General features: G+C 17.4%; 11 protein-coding genes across 11 annotated transcripts; 5 read left to right on the forward strand and 6 right to left on the reverse strand.

Moving 5' to 3' along the window:
* Positions 1 to 115: 115 nt before the first annotated feature.
* Positions 116 to 683, forward strand: SRAE_0000000400 (Hypothetical protein; the record flags this gene model as incomplete). The annotated part of the gene is made up of 3 exons (XM_024645838.1): positions 116 to 391; positions 431 to 503; positions 553 to 683. 3 exons carry the CDS (start codon positions 116 to 118, stop codon positions 681 to 683), a joined length of 480 nt encoding a protein of 159 aa, XP_024500081.1.
* A 1,938-nt stretch (positions 684 to 2,621) lies between these two features.
* Positions 2,622 to 2,981, forward strand: SRAE_0000000500 (Hypothetical protein; the record flags this gene model as incomplete). Its single annotated transcript, XM_024645839.1, has 3 exons — positions 2,622 to 2,651; positions 2,698 to 2,770; positions 2,821 to 2,981. 3 exons carry the CDS (start codon positions 2,622 to 2,624, stop codon positions 2,979 to 2,981), a joined length of 264 nt encoding a protein of 87 aa, XP_024500082.1.
* Positions 2,982 to 3,679: 698 nt separating this feature from the next.
* On the forward strand, positions 3,680 to 4,260 carry SRAE_0000000600 (Hypothetical protein; the record flags this gene model as incomplete). The annotated part of the gene is made up of 3 exons (XM_024645840.1): positions 3,680 to 3,964; positions 4,006 to 4,078; positions 4,127 to 4,260. The coding sequence occupies 3 exons, from the start codon at positions 3,680 to 3,682 to the stop codon at positions 4,258 to 4,260; spliced, it is 492 nt and encodes a 163-aa protein (XP_024500083.1).
* A 406-nt stretch (positions 4,261 to 4,666) lies between these two features.
* Positions 4,667 to 5,740, forward strand: SRAE_0000000700 (7TM GPCR, serpentine receptor class r (Str) family-containing protein; the record flags this gene model as incomplete). The annotated part of the gene is made up of 2 exons (XM_024645842.1): positions 4,667 to 5,218; positions 5,258 to 5,740. 2 exons carry the CDS (start codon positions 4,667 to 4,669, stop codon positions 5,738 to 5,740), a joined length of 1,035 nt encoding a protein of 344 aa, XP_024500084.1.
* A 73-nt stretch (positions 5,741 to 5,813) lies between these two features.
* On the reverse strand, positions 5,814 to 6,322 carry SRAE_0000000800 (Hypothetical protein; the record flags this gene model as incomplete). The annotated part of the gene is made up of 2 exons (XM_024645843.1): positions 5,814 to 5,944; positions 5,995 to 6,322. 2 exons carry the CDS (start codon positions 6,320 to 6,322, stop codon positions 5,814 to 5,816), a joined length of 459 nt encoding a protein of 152 aa, XP_024500085.1.
* A 4,662-nt stretch (positions 6,323 to 10,984) lies between these two features.
* Positions 10,985 to 11,344, forward strand: SRAE_0000000900 (Hypothetical protein; the record flags this gene model as incomplete). Its single annotated transcript, XM_024645844.1, has 1 exon — positions 10,985 to 11,344. The coding sequence occupies one exon, from the start codon at positions 10,985 to 10,987 to the stop codon at positions 11,342 to 11,344; it is 360 nt and encodes a 119-aa protein (XP_024500086.1).
* Positions 11,345 to 11,551: 207 nt separating this feature from the next.
* Positions 11,552 to 12,782, reverse strand: SRAE_0000001000 (72 kDa inositol polyphosphate 5-phosphatase; the record flags this gene model as incomplete). The annotated part of the gene is made up of 5 exons (XM_024645845.1): positions 11,552 to 11,805; positions 11,859 to 12,110; positions 12,163 to 12,526; positions 12,574 to 12,694; positions 12,739 to 12,782. 5 exons carry the CDS (start codon positions 12,780 to 12,782, stop codon positions 11,552 to 11,554), a joined length of 1,035 nt encoding a protein of 344 aa, XP_024500087.1.
* Positions 12,783 to 13,000: 218 nt separating this feature from the next.
* On the reverse strand, positions 13,001 to 13,787 carry SRAE_0000001100 (7TM GPCR, serpentine chemoreceptor class i (Sri) family-containing protein; the record flags this gene model as incomplete). Its single annotated transcript, XM_024645846.1, has 2 exons — positions 13,001 to 13,507; positions 13,551 to 13,787. 2 exons carry the CDS (start codon positions 13,785 to 13,787, stop codon positions 13,001 to 13,003), a joined length of 744 nt encoding a protein of 247 aa, XP_024500088.1.
* An 898-nt stretch (positions 13,788 to 14,685) lies between these two features.
* Positions 14,686 to 15,930, reverse strand: SRAE_0000001200 (Histidine phosphatase superfamily,clade-2-containing protein; the record flags this gene model as incomplete). The annotated part of the gene is made up of 3 exons (XM_024645847.1): positions 14,686 to 15,444; positions 15,482 to 15,607; positions 15,649 to 15,930. The coding sequence occupies 3 exons, from the start codon at positions 15,928 to 15,930 to the stop codon at positions 14,686 to 14,688; spliced, it is 1,167 nt and encodes a 388-aa protein (XP_024500089.1).
* A 668-nt stretch (positions 15,931 to 16,598) lies between these two features.
* SRAE_0000001300 (Histidine phosphatase superfamily,clade-2-containing protein) lies at positions 16,599 to 17,863 on the reverse strand (the record flags this gene model as incomplete). The annotated part of the gene is made up of 3 exons (XM_024645848.1): positions 16,599 to 17,366; positions 17,404 to 17,529; positions 17,570 to 17,863. 3 exons carry the CDS (start codon positions 17,861 to 17,863, stop codon positions 16,599 to 16,601), a joined length of 1,188 nt encoding a protein of 395 aa, XP_024500090.1.
* Positions 17,864 to 18,660: 797 nt separating this feature from the next.
* Positions 18,661 to 19,843, reverse strand: SRAE_0000001400 (Histidine phosphatase superfamily,clade-2-containing protein; the record flags this gene model as incomplete). The annotated part of the gene is made up of 3 exons (XM_024645849.1): positions 18,661 to 19,425; positions 19,474 to 19,599; positions 19,640 to 19,843. The coding sequence occupies 3 exons, from the start codon at positions 19,841 to 19,843 to the stop codon at positions 18,661 to 18,663; spliced, it is 1,095 nt and encodes a 364-aa protein (XP_024500091.1).
* Between the last annotated feature and the right edge of the window lie 354 nt (positions 19,844 to 20,197).

The raw sequence follows: 20,197 nt of genomic DNA on the forward strand, positions 1-20,197 counted from the left end.
ATTTAAACTTTATGAATCTATAAAAATTCAACAAATTTGATATTTAAAAAAGTCTACTTTTTCTGCATATATAATTTTATTAATATTAACTAATTTTATACAAATTAATTTAAATATGAACAAATTTAACATATTTTTAGTAATTTGTTTTATTTTAAAATCCAATTGTTATAAATTTAGTTGTGAAAAGCATAGTATTTTTTTTAGAAATAAATGCTTTCTTTTACTTTCTATAAATGAACCGGCATTTCCTGCTTTGTTTTTACCTTTATTAACTCCGCAAGTTAAAAATGCAATTGTTAAAAGTATAGAACAAGAAAAATTTTTTTCCGTTGGTTTTTTAAAAAAAACTAATTATTTATTAAAAAAATATATTAACGCCAAAGACTTGGTAAAAAATTTCGTTGAAAATAAATTATTTTATTTTTAGATTAAATTAGAAAAAATTTTTAAATTTTATTGTCAAAGAATTTCAAGAGTTTATCTTGTTCAAAGCAATAATGGTACATACAGAACAATTTTTTATATTAATAATAACATTTTTTAATTTAGCATTAAAAAATTATGTTGCTGAAACTGATATACAATGTTTTGGGAAACGAACAATGAAAATTAATGTTGATTATAGAAAAAGTATAAGGTCAAAAAGTACAAAATCTTTATGTATTTCCCAAATTGCATAGTTAAAAAAGACATATTAAAGGAATTAGACAAATATAATTTTTTTTGCCATTTTTTAATAATTCAAAATTTAGTTTTATAATTATAAATCTGTTAAAATATATTTTACAGAATTAAATTATAAGATGCAGAACTTTCTAACTTTAATATTACAACAAAACATGGTAAATATATAAATAATTATGGCAATAAATTGTGAATTTATTGAATTATTTAATTTTTTTCTTACATAAAAAATAAATTTTTATTTTTATTTTTAATGTATTATGTATATAACATTTTTATCTATAATCTTGGCTATCATATAAGCTTTCTTTTTTAATATATTAATTCATAAAAAGTTTATAAAAATTAAATTTTTTATTTATTTAACCTTTTTTTACAAATGTAAAAAATTGTTAATATTTATATGAAACATTATTTATAAGTTTTTTTTAGATAATAACACAGTAGGTAAAATAATTTTTTTTCTTAAAACTTTATAGTGAAACTTTTAAAATGATTTTCTAACTTTATTTTTTTTGATACTACATTTTAAGCACAATATTAATTTATTTGTTAATAAAAAAATCTATCTTTTAATATTAATAAAATAAATCATTTTTACCAAAATTAGATAAACATATCCGAGATAAGATTTTATAATGAAATTTTTAAACTGTCAAAGTTTTATTCTATTTTTCTGAAAAAAAGTAATTGGTTAATTAAACAAAGTATTAATATACATGTTTATTATGTATATTAGATTATTTAAAAATTTGTTTTTTTAATTATTTTGCTTAATCAATATATTTTACAATAAATATTTTAAAAATGTATCTTTTCAGAAGTAATAAAGGTAGAAAATATAAAAAAAAATCTTTTTTAGTTTTTAATATTATTTTTAGAAGTTATAAAAGATAAAATGAGGCAGCATGATTAAATAAAAATATAATCAAAACTAATCCACATGAAAATTTAAGAAAAAATACTGAGTATTAAAATATAAGATTGTAACGTTTGTAAAAAATAACCAAATGTAAATTTTATAAAATTTTAAATTTTTAATAGGTTCAAATTAATTTTTGATAAATATAATATTTTATTATATTGTTAATTAATCTTAATTAACAAAATTTTTGATCTTTTATTTTATAATAAAGAGCCATTTGAAATAAATGAAACATAATATATTAAATAAATTTACTATAACAATAATGTATTTATTTTTTGCTAAAAATAGCTTCAAATAAAATATGATTAAATTGTAGCTTTTTTGATAATTTACAGCTTTATTTTAGTAAAAGATCAAAATATTTTCTCAACTCATTTTTTCTTTCTAATTTAATTTTACTATTAATGCTTATTAAAGTTTAATTTTAAAAAATTAAACTATAAAAGATTAAATTTTAAAACAATCAAATTAAATTTAATATGAAAATTATTTGTAAATTTCTAATGTCTATTTTTTTTAAAATACAAGTGAACAAATTTTTATTGCTAATATATAACTCATGATATATTTTAAATTAAAAAAATTTTTTTTTAATTTGACTTTTATTTAATATTTATTTATTTATTTAACCTTTAATGGTAAATTAATTAAGAATATAAATATTAATATGAAATATTTAAATAAGTTTTATTTTATATAATAATTGCGCAAAAAATTTATTTTATCATTTATATTAAAAAAATTATTAATAATGGTTTTTAAAAACTTTTTTATAATTTTTTTATTTTTTATTATTTTTTCAAATTTTAATTGTTTTAAATTTATTTGTGAAAGACATTTATATCCTATATCAAAAAAATGTTATCTTTTAATATCGTATAAAGAGAATGCTTTTAAACAAAAAATTTTACCAAATTTAAATAAACATATCTGTGAAGAACTTATTAAAGAAGCATATTATGACAAAAAATCTCCATCACATTTTTTAGTTAAAACAAACAGATATATGAATAGAATTATTAAGTATACATATTTGGTAAAAAAAAAAGTCTTAATATTAAACAATTTATTTTTTTTTTTAGAAATTTTTTGCACGTTTATTTAATTTTAATTGTTATACTCTTTCAAAAATTTATATTCTCAGAAGTGAAGAAGGTAGAAAAATATTAAAAAATTTTTTTTTTACTTTTTAATATTATTTTTAGCAGTTATAAATTATAAGAAAGAAAATGAGGCAAAATGTGTTAATGGAAGATTAGTCAAAATTTATCCACATGAAAAATTAAAAAGAATGAGAAATAAATTACTTGCTAATAATGTTAAAAAAGATGCTGAATATTACAATGTAAAATTGTCACGTTTGTAAAAAAATACAAAATGAAAAGTTTTTCACTTTTAAATTTTTAATAAATTTAAATTAATTTTTGATAATTATAATATTAAATTATACTGTTAATTAATCTTTATTAACAAAATATTTTACCTTTATTATATTTTATAATAAAATACCATTTAAAATAAAAGAAACATGATATATTGTATTGATTCATTATAGTAAAAATGTACTTCTTTTTTTGCTAAAAATAACTTCAAATAAAATATGATTTAATTATAATTTTTTTTTAATAATTTACAACTTTTTTGTAGTACAGGATGATAAAATTTTTTATATTTTTTTCAACCCATTTTTGATTTTTAATTTAATTTTACTATTAAATGCTTATTGAAATTTTAATTTTATAAATTTTAACTATAAAAGATTGAATTTTATGGTAATTAAATAAAAATTAATATAAAAATTATTTGTAAATTTTTAATTTGACTGGTTTTTTTTAAAAACTAGTAAACAAATTTATATTGTTAATATATAATTTATTAAATATTTTTAATTAAAAAAACTTTTTTTTTATTTTAACTTTCTTTTGATATTTATTTATTTAACCTTTATTGATAAATTATTAAAGAATATAAATATTGATATGGTATAATTAAATAAGTCTTACATGATATAATAATAGTGCAAAAAAATATATTTTATCATTTATATTAAAAAAATTATTATTAATGCTTTTAAAATACCATTTTATTATTTTTTTATTTTTTCATATTATTTTAAATTGTGATTGTTTTAAATTTATTTGTGAAAGACATTTATATCCTAATGCAAAAAAATGTTATCTTTTAATAGCATTAAGAGAGAATGCTTTTAATAGTGTAATTTTACCAAAATTAAATAGACATATTCGTGAACAGCTTACAAGAGAAGCATATTATGATCAAAAATCAAGATCAAATTTCCTGGTAAAAACTAACCAATTTATGAATAGAATTATTAAGTTTACACATTTGGTAAAAAAAATTTTAATATTAAAAAATTTAATAATTTTTAGAAAGTATTTGCACACTTATTAAATTTTAATTGTTTTACTCTTTCAAGAATGTATATTCTTAGAAGTGAAGAAGGTAAAAAAATATTAAAAAACTTTTTTAACTTTTTAATATTATTTTTAGCAGTTGTAAATTATAGAAGAGAAAATGAAGCAAAATGTTTTAATGGACATTTAATCAAAATAAATCCAAATGACAAATTTAAAAGAATGCAAAATAAATTTTTAATTAGACATGTTAAAAAAGATGCTGAATAGAAATGAGAGAAAATTGAATATTTTTATATTTTTAACTTAATCATAAATTTTGTTTTAATTAAATATTTTATATTTTTATGAAATGATATAAATAATTAAATTAAAACTTTTCGAAAAATAAAAATAAATGATCTGTTTTATAAAATAATTCTTTCTTTCATTTTTTTTTGTCTTAGTTTAAGTTTAATGTATATAATTAAAATATTAGAATTTATAAAATAAATAAGGTAATTATATTTATTTTAATATTAATGTATAATTATATAACTATATTAAATAATATATGTATAATTAAATATTTGTATTTTTATAATTTAAAAATTATTAATAAATAATTAATTAGTAACAAGTAATTTTAATCGTGCAAAAATTTTCTTATTATTAATAAAAATTATTTGCTAATTATATGGAGACAGTAAATTTTGTTATCCATATATCTAGTGTAACATTAAATTTATTATCTTGTACTGTAGCAATTTTTATTAACTGGAAAAATTATGAAAATGATTATGATCGAGAATATAAAAAATTAGTTTTTGCGCAATTTATATTTGGACTTTTATCTGGTATTATTAATGCTATAAATAGATGTGAACTTATTTTTTATAAAAATTATCTTATATTTTATTATGGCTATTTTAGTCAGTATTCATATGATTTATTAGTATATAAAATAATACTTGGTTTATATCTTTTTATAACTGATATTGATATTGCATTTCCTTCAGCTGTTATATTATCAAGATATTTTGTTTGTTGTAATTTAAGGAAATTAACTTTAAAAAATGTAATATTAATTACACTAGTACCAATAGCATTATCTGTATTGTGTTTTGTTAATGGTTATGTTATCAATCATAAAATTACACCTGTTGATATTGTTTCAAATTTACTTAAAGACACTTCTTCTGGAGATTTTATTATAAATCATCAAAAAACTACAACATTTATGGTTTTTGTAAGTAATTAATTTAAACTTTAATATTTTTTTTTCTAGTGGAGTAAAGAATATGTTATTTGTATTTCTATTATTATATCTTATTTTACATTAAATTATATAATAATTTTTATATTTTATTACAAATATATAAAATTTATGAAATTACAGGCACCAGTTATGTCTGAAAGAACAAGAAAATTACAAAAAGAATTTTCTAAAATAATTATTTTTCAAAGTTTAGCACCAATAGGATTATGTAGCATTCCAATACTTGCATATGTTGGATTTTTTTGTTTTCATTATCAATTTTTAACACCATTTTATGGTACTATTATTTTTCAATTACTTAGTCTTGTACCAAGTGTTAATGCATTATTGTATATCTTTATGTCATCTAAGAATCGTGAAGAATTATTCAAATTATTAAAATTATTATTTATGTATGATTATTTTAGAGAAATTTTTACAAATAACAATATATGTGGTGTATGGATTATTTTTAAAAATAGATTTAAAAATAGTATTAATAGTTTATATTAAAAAAAAAACGTTGTTATTAAAAACATTTTTATTATTAATTTTTATTTATGTATATAAAAAAATTTAAAGTTATTTAATGATATGTACATTCGTTATTATAAGATCTTGAACTTTGTCCTAAACAAATAAAAATTATTACAATAAATATACCAATCATATTTATTATAAGACCAGCAATTGCTTTTCCTGGATTACAATTATTATCTATAATAAATTAAAATAAAATTATTTAAAATTAATATTAAATATTATACCTGTTAAAGCAGTTGCAAGAAGAATAATTCCAGCTATATTAATGATAGCTCTAAGTATACATATTACAAGGAGAATCAATGAACATTCTCTATTTCTTGAAATGGTAAATAAACTTATTATTGCAATAATAAAAAAAATTAATGACAAAGTATTTCCAATATGTAGTAAATATATTCCAGCATTACCTTTAGTTGTATTATAAGCTATTGAAAAACAATAACTTTCTTCATTGAAATTAACAAAATACAATATATTTCCAATAACACTACAACATACAATAATAATTAATGCAATAATAAAAAATATTAATCCATTATTGCATCTCATTTTTTGATGAATAAAAGTGAGGTTAAGAAGTATAAGAGTAAAATAAGAACTTTAATAATGTTAAAATTTTATATTTTTGTGTGGCTGTTCTTGAGTATTTACATTACGATCTTTATTTTAAAATATTCGTTTGTTTAGTAAACCTTTATATAAATATATGATTAATTTTTATTTACTTTTTAAATATTTTCTTTTTAGATAATGGTATATAAATTTTATAATTATATATTATTTATTAAATTTAAGTGCCAATTAGTTTTATGTGACTTTTATATAAGTTAACATTTTAATATAACAATGATAATATATTAAATGATAAACTTAAGATACAATAATATAATTTTTTAAATAATATTTTAACATTTTTCAATTTAATTATTGTAAAAAAAAAATAAATTTATAAGAAAAAAAAATACTTTTTAATAAAACTACATTTAATAATTATTTCATAAAATATATTATAGTAATCATGAAACTAATAAACAACTTTTTTTTGTCATTTTATTAAATAGATATTAATGTATCTATTTATTTTTATAACATATTATATAATATGTATCAATTATAAATTTCTTTACAACAAAATTATTTTTAATGAAAAAAAAAACTATTGCAATACTTCTTAAATTTAACTCTATTATAAATTTCTTTTAAAATTTATCTTAAATATTTGTTGTATATAACTAAAGATATAATAAATTTTAAATTAAAATATTTTTTGCAAAATATCAATTTGATATATTGGTATTTTTTTTATCTATTTCTAGAAATAATTTTTGAAACTTTTTATCTCCCATTACTTTAAGTTATAACAAATAAAGGTTATTAAAATTTAGTTGTTTATTATAATTATTAATTTTTTTTTTATTATAATTAATTCAATTTATACTTAATATTTAAAGTATATAGAAGCTGTGGTATGTAACTATTCATTATAAAATTATATTGTGATATTATTGCACTTTTTGGATAGATTTTAATTACTATAGCAAGTTTATTATTAGCAAAAAATAAGATGATGAATATTTAAGATAAAAATTAATGAGCTATACTTTTTAATATTTACAAAATATATTTATAGTTATTAATTTCTATTTTTTATAATCTGTCAATTGGAATATTTAGTTATCTACTTAATTTTATTTATAAAAAATGATATGGTTTTATGATATATATTTTAATAGTAAAATTTTTTTTAACTTTAAGTATTCTGAATTATAGTGACATAATTCAAATTGGTCATAATTTATTAGTAAAACTAATATTATCAATTGTTTATATTCTTTTATGTATTTTGATATCATTAAATTATTAAACATAAAATAAAATAAAATTTACTGATAAAAAAGAATCATAGTTTATTTAATCATTTTTAATTTGTTATATCTTTTTTATTATAGCAACAATTAATATTAATATACAATTTTTGTCAAAACCAAATTTTGCTTTTATTATTGAGATCATCTTCTTTAGATTAACAATTTATTGTTTAGCATCTAAAATTTTAATTATTTAAAAAAAATTTATTAATAGAAAAATTCTTGTTAAAATATATCTAATATATGATACAAAAACATCAACATTAATTTATTGTACTTTAAAATATAATATTAATTAATAATTTATACTATATATTGTAACATTTTAAAAATTTATTATAATATTGAATAACAAAATATTTTAATATATAAAAAAAACAACCATTTTTTCTATGTTTATTTATTCATAATGTATTACAAAGGGAAGTTCAATAAAAATAAACAAAAAATAACATGTAAAATAAAAATTTTTTTTTAAATAGTAATTCGGTAATATCAACTGCTCAATTGTACTTCGTATCACTAAAAATCCATTAAAATAGTATAAAATATGCCATCATAAAATGTAATATAAAAAAAAAAAACTAAAAATAATATATTTCATTTCTGCAAAAAAAAGGTATCAATAATCATCAAACACCATGAAATAAAGCAACATATTCAAAAAAATATTTTGTAAAAAATAATTACATAAACTCTCTTCATGAAAACCATCATTAAAATATTTTTTGTAACATTTTTTTTTTTTGATAAAATTTTTATTTATATTTTTTGATATAAGTTTTTTAAATGAAATAAATTTTTTCAATTATTTATAAGATAAATTAAAAAAACAAAAAAATTGTTTCTTCCTTCATATAAATGTAATATTTTTCATAGTTTATAAAAACCCTAAAAAAATAATTTATTAATATGATAATTGAATGTTAGATAAAAATAAAATAATGATATTACTAAAAATTTATTCTCTTTAAATACTCTAAGAATGATATTAAACAAAAAAAGTAATCTTGTTTGAATACGTGATTTTTATAAAAAAAAAAGGAATTATTTTTTCCTAATATCATAAAAACATTTATAAAACATTAATTTACTTTAATATGCATTAATATTTTTTAACAAAGTACTATATATTTAAATAAATTTTATAAAATTTATATTATAAAAAATGTCCTTTTTCATGTAAACATTTTTTTATGTAATAATAAAATATTTTTAACATTATTAAATAAATCTTTTTATTGAGAAATGATATAATCCTTTAATTTGGTAAATATATTTTTGTCATATGATATGATGTCAAATTTTTAAAAAATATTCACGTAAAATAAAATTTTTTTACAAAGTATATATAAAATAAAAAAAAAAGACAATAAAATATAATGTTTTTTAATGTTTATTTAAACATTCAAAATAACATTAAGTTAAATAGAATTTTTAAACGGTCATAAACAAAAATGTAATACAAATAAAATATTGTTTTAAAATATTAATTAATAGTTATTGAATGTAAATCTTTAACAGACTTCGTTAATATAGTTTCATCTTCCACAATAAAAAAAAATTGTAAAATTATAAAAAAAAAATACATTTATTATTTTGTGAAATTGAATTGTGGTAGTGGATGTATGACATAATGACAATTAATAATATTTCCCCTTTATTTTTAGAGTATTTTTGTTATATCCATGACATATGCGGTTGCTGGTTATATTGGATCTTTTATCTATTCTAAATAAATTGAAATAAAAATATAGAAATTAATAACTGATAATAACATATAACGTCATCACCTTATTTTGAAATTACAAATACTTGATGTAGTCCTTCTCATCCAATTAAAAAAGTTATAAAAAAAAAAGTTTATTGTGAGTGGTTGTTAAGACATTCTTTAACAACCACTAAAATTTCAGGAAAATTTTCTCTTATTTATATATTTAATGCCAAGCCTATAATTATTATTTTACAATAATATGTTTTTTCAAACAAGTTTTATAAATAGTTAAAAAACGTTAATTCAGAAAGTACATTCACTGTCAGTTATATATATATATATATTTATATATATACATTATGTCAATAGTAGTGAAATGATAATATAGCTTTTCTTTTTTTTTAAATGTTAATGACCCGCAATTTTGCAAACAGTTGCATTAAATTTCAGGACATTATAATATATATTTTAATAAACTTTTTATATCTTTTTAGTAGAGAAGAATTAGTTAAGAATAAAAGTTATTCTAATTTGTTTTTAAAATTAAAAACATAATGCTTATCAAAGAAATAGTATTATAATTTTTAAATTTATACACATAATATTGTTTATTTGTTATATTTTTTGATCTATTAAAATTTTTTTTTTTTAAAATAATCTAATTTTATACTTTTAAATTTTTTCATTTTTAAAATAACAAGATCTATAAAAATGTAAAATCACCTGACATAAAAAAAATTAAAATTAAGAAAATCAAATTTATTGGTTTCAAAATAATTTAAGAAAATTAAAAAGCATAATTTATTTGTATATAATTATACCTTAAATGATATAAAAAAAAAGCATTGAAATAATTTAACGTTTATAAAAGTATAATACTAAATTTTAATTAACTTGTTATCAAATTTTTTTTTTACTTCTTTTCCTGTGATTACTTTTTGATTGTCCTTTTTGTTGAATATTTTTTATTTTCATATAACATGATAAAAGTACAAATAAACTGATTATTTTTAAAAATTATTTTTTTTTTATTTTTAATAATGGCAAACTAAGAAATACGGAAGTAAAATTATAAGTGGAGAATACTTTTTGTTTGGAAGAAAATATTATATTTAAGAAATTTTTAATAAAGTAAATTAAAGAAATATTTTTTTGTCATTTCTATTAAACAATATCATTTACATTTGGAAACATCATATTTAAATTAGAATATTTTTTTTAAAAATATAATTTTATATCACAAGATATATATTTATCCTCAAGTACAAAGTATTATTTGACCATTTGATATCAAATAATAAGATATTAAAAAATTTTACTTTTCACTTGTTGTTACATAGAATCATGTGACAAAACTCAATGAAATAGTTTAATAATGAAAAGACAGATTCTGTTCATACTTCAATGATTAATATGGTCCAAGATAAATTGTTTAGATATAGAGGACACTCAACAAATGTTGTAATTTTATCAAAACAAATAATATAGTGATTTTTTTAACGCAATAGTTAGAAGAAAACATTATCGAATAGAAGGAGTGCATGTTTACAATTTAGAATAGTATAAATACTTATAAAATTTCTGTTTTAAGTATTGTTATTTTTTTAAAGTTATTTCTTACAATTTACAATGAATTATTTTTTTGGAAGAAATAATAATGCTGATGATAATATTAGCCAAAATAAAATTGAAACTGTTAAAGATTCTATAATTTCTGACCATTTAGAAGAGAGACGGCGTTCAATGTCATCTGAGACTGATTCAATAGTATTAGATGATAATAAACATTCTTATATTCACGATATTACTCAAAGAAAAGGTAGTATTTGTCGTATTATTTTAGGTCCAGATACAGGGCTTTTTGGTACACATATTCCTGAAACTCATCAATCAAAAAAAGTTACACTTGATGATTTTATGACTCAATATAATAAATATCAAATTAATGGTACTGGTTTCAAAAAGGAAGATTATTTAAAGAAAAAATAAATTTCTCCAATAATAAATGAATAGATAAATTTTATTTAAAACAAAATATTTTTTAAAAAAATAATGTATTTTTATTAATTTTTCTTTTTTTAATTAACATTAATTAATTTAAATCAATATAATAGTTAATATATTAAAAATTGTAAATTTTATTATTAAGCATAAATATATTAAAATAAAAAAAAAACTTTTGGTAATAAATTTATATTAAGAATGTGTCGCTTGGCTATTTTTAAGATTGAGCATAAATATGGCGTAAACAGGTTTGTGATCTGATACTTTGCAAGCATGCAATGAATCGTATCTATAAGGTGTTATCAAATTTTTACATTTATCCATATATAAAACACGATCAGTGTAGGCGATAACACGATTCATATTAAATTTATCAGTAAATGGAATATATTTATAGGAGGGAAGAAAATTTATTTTTGGTTCTTTAAATCCTTGAAATATTTCACCTAAAAACATAAAATAATTTAATTAATTTTTTTTTTTTTTCAAATATATGTACATTTATTAATTTCTTTAAGTAATTCATCATATTCCTCTAACATTTTTCCAATTGTTTTTTGTTTGGTTGCTGTTGATAATAATGAGTAATGAAGAAATTTTTTACACAAATCATTATCCCATGTTATTTGTAAACGATAATTCATATCACCAAATAAAAAATAACAATCAGTTGTTTTTGAATATTCATTGTCTTTTACTAATAAATCATAAATCTTTTTAGAATTTTTATTTCTTTCTTTTATATTTTCATCTAAAAAAAAAATTTTAAATAATATAATGTTATGTTTATAAATGTAACTTACGTGAGAAATGACATGAAATAAATACACATGATAGATGTAATATTTTAACAAATGTTGCAATACATCCTTTTGTTCTAATTGGTTTTGAAAGTACTTTGCAAGGAATCCATTTATAATTAAAACTTACTATAAATTTTTTCATATTATTTTTAACCATTATTATTTGAATTTGACTCCATCTTCTTACCCATGATAACATAAAATGTGTATTTTTAAATAATAAAGTTAATTGTTTAACAATATTTAAATGAAAAGTTCTATCAGAAGGAGGAAGTTCTTGTAATGATATTCCAATTATATGTGGTCTATCTTTTAAAGGAATTGAAGAAAATGAATGGCAAATTGCATCAACAGAACTTTGTCTCTTCAAAATTTTATTAAATTTTTAAATTAATATATTTTTAAACTTACTCTTTCTGCTATATTCCATGTATAACACATGACTTTTATATGTCCAAATTCTGTTAATGCATTAAATTCTTCTTTCGTTGGAATTTTTACATTTCCTGGTCCTAGTAATGTTAATTTTTGACTAATTAGTAAGTATAAATATGTTTTAAAATATTGTTAACTTACTCTTCATCTGAGAATAAACTATAATTTTGAAGACTATAAGTCATATTTTACCAAATAAAAAAAAAACCTTTTTTATCTCTTAATAGACTTAGTAAAATTCTAAAATAATACATATTACTTTAAAAAAGTAACCATGGAAACATAGTCCAAAATAAATATATTATATTTGATACAATAAATATTATTTTAAGAAACAGTTATATTAAAAAAAATTATGTTAAAAATATATTTTTATTTTATTTAAAAAATAGTTTATAAGTATTTATGGTAAAAATTGTTTTAATTGAGGACGAGTAAATTTTCTTATCATAACTTTTGATTTCATCTTTATTTCATGTAACTTTCTTCTATAAGCAACAAAAACTAAATAAAATACAAAAAATGGTGAAAATGAATAATATAAAAGAAGTAATGCTGTTACTTTATTTGAAATTGTTGTATAAATAAGATTTATCTTTCCATAAATTGTTACAATAATTATTGATAATGCTACAGGACTTAAACCAAAAACTGTTGTAACAAATAAAATTGCCCGTAATTGAATAATACTTCTTTTAAGAATTTTATATGTTTCACTACTTGAATTTTTTTTTTTTTTTTTTAATTTTTTTTCTAATGGAATAACATAAAATATAATTCCATGTATTATATGAAAAACAACATATATCAAACCAAGAAATATCATAAATGTAAAGGGGGTTGTCATATTTGGATTATATAAAATAATTGTGTTCAAATTTTTATTATATGGTTCTAAAATAAGATCAATCTTAAAATTTTTTTTTTTTTTTATTAAAAATAAAATAACATACATAATTATAATATTTTGAGTAATCATCTTTTTTTAATGGAGCATCAAAGGCAAATATAAATACAATATGAGGCATAATAATTGCACAAACAATTAATCTAAATTTTTCAATTTTGTTAAAATATAATGGATCTTTTTTTCTAACAAAAATATTAAATCTATAAAGATAAGTCCAACTAACAATCATTATATTCCAATATCCAAAGACTAATGAAGTAACACCAGCATAATTACACATTTGATAAGAATTTATCTTATAACATATTCCATTTCCTACATAACCATATGTTGGTAGTAGTAATTTAAGTTGTAATATCGGTCCAATCAAAAGTGAAATAATTCCTTCAATAGAACGAGAATATTTTAATATTATAAAAAAATTATCTTTTATAATTTTTTGTTTTACTTGAATAAAGATAAATACAGCAGCATTTAAAAAAAAACTATAAAATCCATAATAGAATAGAAAAAAATCATATGTATCATCACTCATTTAATCTAACAATAATTAATAAAAATATGTAAACTTATTAAAATTTGAAACTTATTTTTTTTAAAAATTATTGTATATTTTGTTCATAAAATTATTTTTTTTACTTATAATAATTGATGAATTGATAGATATACTAATATTTATTTCTTATAATTATTTACATTTTTTATAAAAAAAAGTCAAAACAAAATTATTTATTGTAAAAAGTTCAAACTACAATTATTAAAAAATTAATGTATGATAATATCGTGAATTTACTGTTTATATACATTATACAAGGCTATAAATTTAACATTTATTAAATTTTGTTTATATATATTTTTTTATTATAATACATAAATATAAATTATTCTAAAAAAAGCAAAAAAAATTATAATTTTTATAAAACTTTATTAATATTTATGTTACTAATATTTTTATATACATATTTATGATTCCATTGAAAACAAAAATATTATTAATTTAACTGTATATATTTTAAATTATTTTTTTGATTCAAAGAAAAAGGATAATAATTTTAGATTATTTCAATAAATAAAAAAAAAATTTGATTATTGGGAAAAAAAAGATTAAAAATTTTTTATAAATATAATAATAGCATTAAAAGTTAAAATTAATAAAAAAATAAAATGATATTAAATTTTTAAGATGAAAAACATTCTTGTTTTATATCTTTTGGAACTCTATTTTTCATAGCATTTTTAAAATCATTAAATAAACATCGTTTTGAATTATTACATCCTATAGCTTTATGTGTTAAGTCAACTAATCTTCTTCCTTCTTTTGCACTAAGAAGAATCTTTATTTCATATTGATAGTTTTGATTTAAATATAACTCCATGATTAGTGATGCTGTAAATTGAAAATGTAATTTTTTACTTCTTATAAATTCTTCTTTAAATATAATTACAAAAAGATTTGCAAGTGTATAGTCATGAGCTGCAATAGCAACATATTTCATTGAATCTTTAAATTTTGTATAAGGATATTTTTTATTTAAAGTTTTCTTATTTCTTTTAAAACGATTTTTTTTTATTTCAAAATTATTTAACATTGTTTTTAAAAGTGGTCCCTCATTAATTTTCATTAAATTTAAATTTTCAGGTAAATTAAAGCAACGTGCTCCATCTTGGAGTCTGTATACTTGATATGTTAAATATTTTAACAATCCAAATTCTTTTTTTGATAACCATTTTGGTTTTGGTAAATTAAGTTTATTTTGAATGTATATTGTATCATACACCAAAGTAACATTATCCATTTTCATATTTTTAATACCCGTTTTTTTTGACAAAACATCTATAAATTGTTTATTTTTAGAATAAAATGTATCTTCATATGATGCTTTTATACTTTTAATCATTATATCATAATTTTTACATGTTACACCACCCATATATGGCTGAAATATTAGTTTTAATTAATTATTAAAAACATACTATATCAATACCAAAGAAATCAGTTGAAATTGGTAATTCTCTGGCATGTTTAGTATTGTAGAAACCTTTCAAAAAAGCATAAGCACTTTCGATAGTTCTATTTTTTTGTGTACTTCGTATTTGTATCTAAAATAAATTTATTTTTTTATGATAAGCAATAAAATTACCTCTTTTGCTTTGTAGCTTCTACTAATAAGTTTGTACTTATAAATATATCTTCTTCTTAAATTTTTACCTAATCTTACAAGTTGTTGAACACCAGCTTTTGTTAAAGTTCCTAATGGAACACCCCATTCATGATTTTTATATGGATCATTTGGATAAGTTTTTAATGGAGCTCTTTCACCATGCCTAAAAACTGTTTGTACTAACACAAGGTTTTTTCTATAATATCCTTCTAACAAATTTAGAGTTAAAAAATATAAAAATATATAAATAAAGAGGACCATATAATATTTCATTGATGAATTATTTAATTATTGTCTTCTTATAATAAAATTTATAATGTTCTTTTTATACTTTTATATTATCATTTAGGGGAAAAATTAAAAGATACAAACATTTCAAATAAAATTATACAGAAATATTTAATGTAAAGTTTTTTAACAAATTTTTTCTGTTTAAATAAAATGTAATTTTTAATTTATAATTATTGATATAAAAAAAAAGATTTTTATTTTTCTAAATATAATTTTATAAAAAAATTTATATTATAATAAATCAAATTAGAATTATTATTTTTTTAAAGTATTTAATAACTAAAAAAGTAATATATAACTTCAAAAAATATAAGCATAAATTTTTTAACAATAAAAATAAAGTTGTTTTATAAACGTTTTTTTAATTAAAGACTATTTTCTAAAGTTAAACAATTTTGATAAAATTAAAATAAATATTAAGTTATGTGATTATTATTTGGTTAATAATAATAATAGATGTTAAAAGTACATTATTTGTTAATTATAACAAACATGACAAAATTTCATACAAAATTTTTATAATATAATAAAATCCCATAAACTTTAAATATGTGCATTTTAAAATATATAACATTAAATAATAATTTTTTTTTAATTTAAATACATTTACCAAAAACAATTAAAAAAAATAATAATTATTATTTTAAGTCACATTCTTCTTTTATATTGACAGGAATTCTTTTATTAACACCATTTTTAAAATCATTATATAAACATTTTTTTGATCTTTTACATCCTCTAATTTTGTCAGTTATATCAATTATATTTTTTCCCTCTCTTTCACTAAAAAGTATTTTAATTTCATATTCATTTTTATCATTTATATATAATTCATAAAATAAAGCTGCAGTAAAATCAAAATATAACATATTACTATTTATATAATCTTCATTACCCATTATTGCAAAAAGATTTGCAAGAGTATAATCATGAGCTGAAAAAATAACATATGTAATAGTATCATTGAAGTTTGAATTTAATTGTTTATTATCATTTAATGTTTCAATAGTCAGGTTTTTTTTTAAAATTTTTTCTTTAATATCAAAATTATCTATAATATTTTTTAAAAGTGGTCCCTCATTAATTTTTATTAGTTCTACATCTTCAGGAAAATCAAAAGAAGATAAACCATCTTGAAGTCTATATATTTGATTTGTTAGTCTTTTTAATGTATAAAATTCTTTTATTGTTAACCATTTTGGTATTGGACATTTTAATTTATTTTGAATATATATTGTATCATATAAAGTAGTAACATTGTTCATTAACATTTTTTCAAAACCAGCTTTTTTAGCTAAAATGTCTAAAAAATTTTTATTGTTTTGATAAAATTTTGTCTCATATGATGTTTTTTTATCAAGTAACATTTTTTTATATTTTGGACATGATGAACCCCCAGTCCATGGCTGAAATATTAATTATAATTAAATATGATGTACATACCAATGGAATACCAAAAAAATCAGTTAAAATAGGTATATTTTTTGAATCTGAAATATTATAAAAACCTCTTAAATTTGCATAAGCACTTTCAATGGTTCTGTTAGTGTAGGTTGATCTTACTTGTATCTAAATCACTTTTAACAATAGTTTTTAATAATAAAATTACCTCACTTGAATTATATATTGAATTAACAATTTTAAAATTTTCAATATATCGCTTTCTTAATTCTTTACCTAAATTTTCTTGTTGTTGGATACCATTCTTTGTTAAAGTACCTAATGGAACACCCCAACTACAATTTCTATATGGATCATTTGGATAACTTTTAATTGGAACTCTTTCACCATGTCTAAAAACAATTTGTACTAATATTGGTATATTTTTACTATTGTCTTCTGACAATGTTAGATAGAAAAAACATAGGAATATAATATTAAAAAAAATAATATGATACTTCATTTGAAAATTATTGTATATTTTTTGATATTAAATAAATAGAATGATTTTTTTTTTCAAAAATATTTTCTTTATCAATGAAAATTTAAAGAAACTAAATTTGAGGAAATGATTTTTTTTTAATTATTCACGTAAATATTATTAAAATGTATTATTTTAGAAAAATATAATTTTTTTAATAAAAATTCACCATATCAATATATTGTTATAGCTTGTGAAATTTAAACTGGTTAATTTGAATTAGAATTATTTTTAATAAATTTAAGTAAAATCAAAGTTTAAGAAAAATTAATATTAAATAAATTGTGGTAAAATATTGAGTAATAAATACTATTTGGAAATATTGTTTTTATTTTGTATTATATTCTAAATAATAAGAACAATACTTTACTTATAACATTTTGTTTAGTTAAAAGATATTTTACACAATAAAAATATCTTAAAATAAGTTTATACAAACGTTAGATATTATAAATATTATTTATTTAATAGAAATTTTTATAATCAATGTATATTTTTTGTTATTACAACAAATATAACTAAATTCGTATGATATATTTCAATAATAAAACTCAGAATAATACCACATTTTTTATTAATACATGATATTAAAAATTTTACACTATTGAAGTATAATTTTTTCTCTCAACAAAACATTTATTAAAAAAAAAAAAAATTTTTTTACTGTTGCATTTATATTTAGTCAAAAATAATTAGTTGAACAATCATAAATAATTTAAAAAACACTTTTTAAATCAATTATTTATAAGTATATTAATATAATAAATATATTATAAAAATTACTTATAATTGCATTCTTTTTTTATACTTGTAGGAATTCTTTTAAGTATTCTTTTCTTAAAATCTTTAAACAAACAAATTTTCTTTTTTTTACATCCAATAATTCGATTAGTAATATCAATAATATTTTTAGCATAATTTCTACTAAAAAAAAGTTTAATTTCAAATTGATTTTTTTTATTAATATATAATTCATAAAAAAGTGTTGCTGTAAAATCCATGGTCAAACTTTCATTTTCCATAAAATCACTAATTCCCATTGAAAAGAATAATCCAGATATTGTAAAATCATGAACTGAATATGCAACGTATTTTAATTTATTTGAAGAATTGTTATTATAATATGATGGAAAATATTTGAACTTAATATTTTTTGTCTTAATATCATTTATTTTTGTTTGAAAATATTCAAGAATTGTTTTTAATAATGGACCTTCATAAAGTTTAGTTATTTCAAGATCCTCTTTCATTCCAAATGATGCAGCACCATCAATTACTTTATAAACTTCACATGCTAATTTTCTTAATTTTCTAAAAATATTCTTTTTTAACCATTTTGGCATTTTTTTCTTTAATTTTTTTTGAATATAAAGAATATCATATAAATCACTTATCTTATTTAATGACATTTTAGAAAATCCAGATTTTTTTTCTAACATACATATAAAATTTTTGTTTTCATTATAAACTTTTTTTTCAATAAATTTTATTCTATTATTAATCAATACATTTAATCTTGGACATGATTTTCCTTTATACCAAATCTTAAAAAAAATAATTACAATAAAATTATTTATTTTTAATAACTTTACATCATTTATACCAAAAAAATCAGTTAAAATTGGAATTTTTTTGGAAGATTTAATATTATAAAATCCTCTTAAATTTGCATAAGCACTTTCAATGGTTCTGTTTTTTTGAGTTGATCTTACTTGTATCTATAAATTATGTATAGTAAGTTCATATTTAAAAACATACTTCTTTAGGATTATATTTTTTACTAATAAACTTTTTTGATACAATATACATATTTCTTAAACGTTTTCCTAATTTTTCTTGTTGTTTAATACCATTTTTAGTTAATGTACCATAAGGAGCTTCCCAATAATCTTCTTTATAAAGATCATTTGGATATCCATGAGTTGGTGTTCTTTCTCCATGCCTCCATACAACTTGTACCATAACAAGTTTTTTCTTAGAATTTGCTGCGGTATAATTAAATAAAATAAAAATTAATATAATAACATTCATTAAATTAATGAAATGTCTAATAAGAATGTATGTATTCATTATAAAAAAAAAATTAGAAATTGTAATATTTTAATACTTTTTTTTTTATTTTACCTCAACAATTATTAATATTATTTAAAAAGTTTGTTTTATTATATATAAAATAAACTCACTATTAAAAATGCAGCTTATTAAAAAATTTTCGAATATATATATAAAAAAAAATAAATATATCAAACATATGTGAATAAAAGTTTAGTTTTATAGAATTAAATTTTTTTTTTTTTAAATAAAAAATAAAATTTT

The sequence above is a fragment of the Strongyloides ratti genome, scaffold srae_scaffold0000001 (assembly GCF_001040885.1).
Source record: "Strongyloides ratti genome assembly S_ratti_ED321, scaffold srae_scaffold0000001".
Classification (NCBI taxonomy): domain Eukaryota; kingdom Metazoa; phylum Nematoda; class Chromadorea; order Rhabditida; family Strongyloididae; genus Strongyloides; species Strongyloides ratti.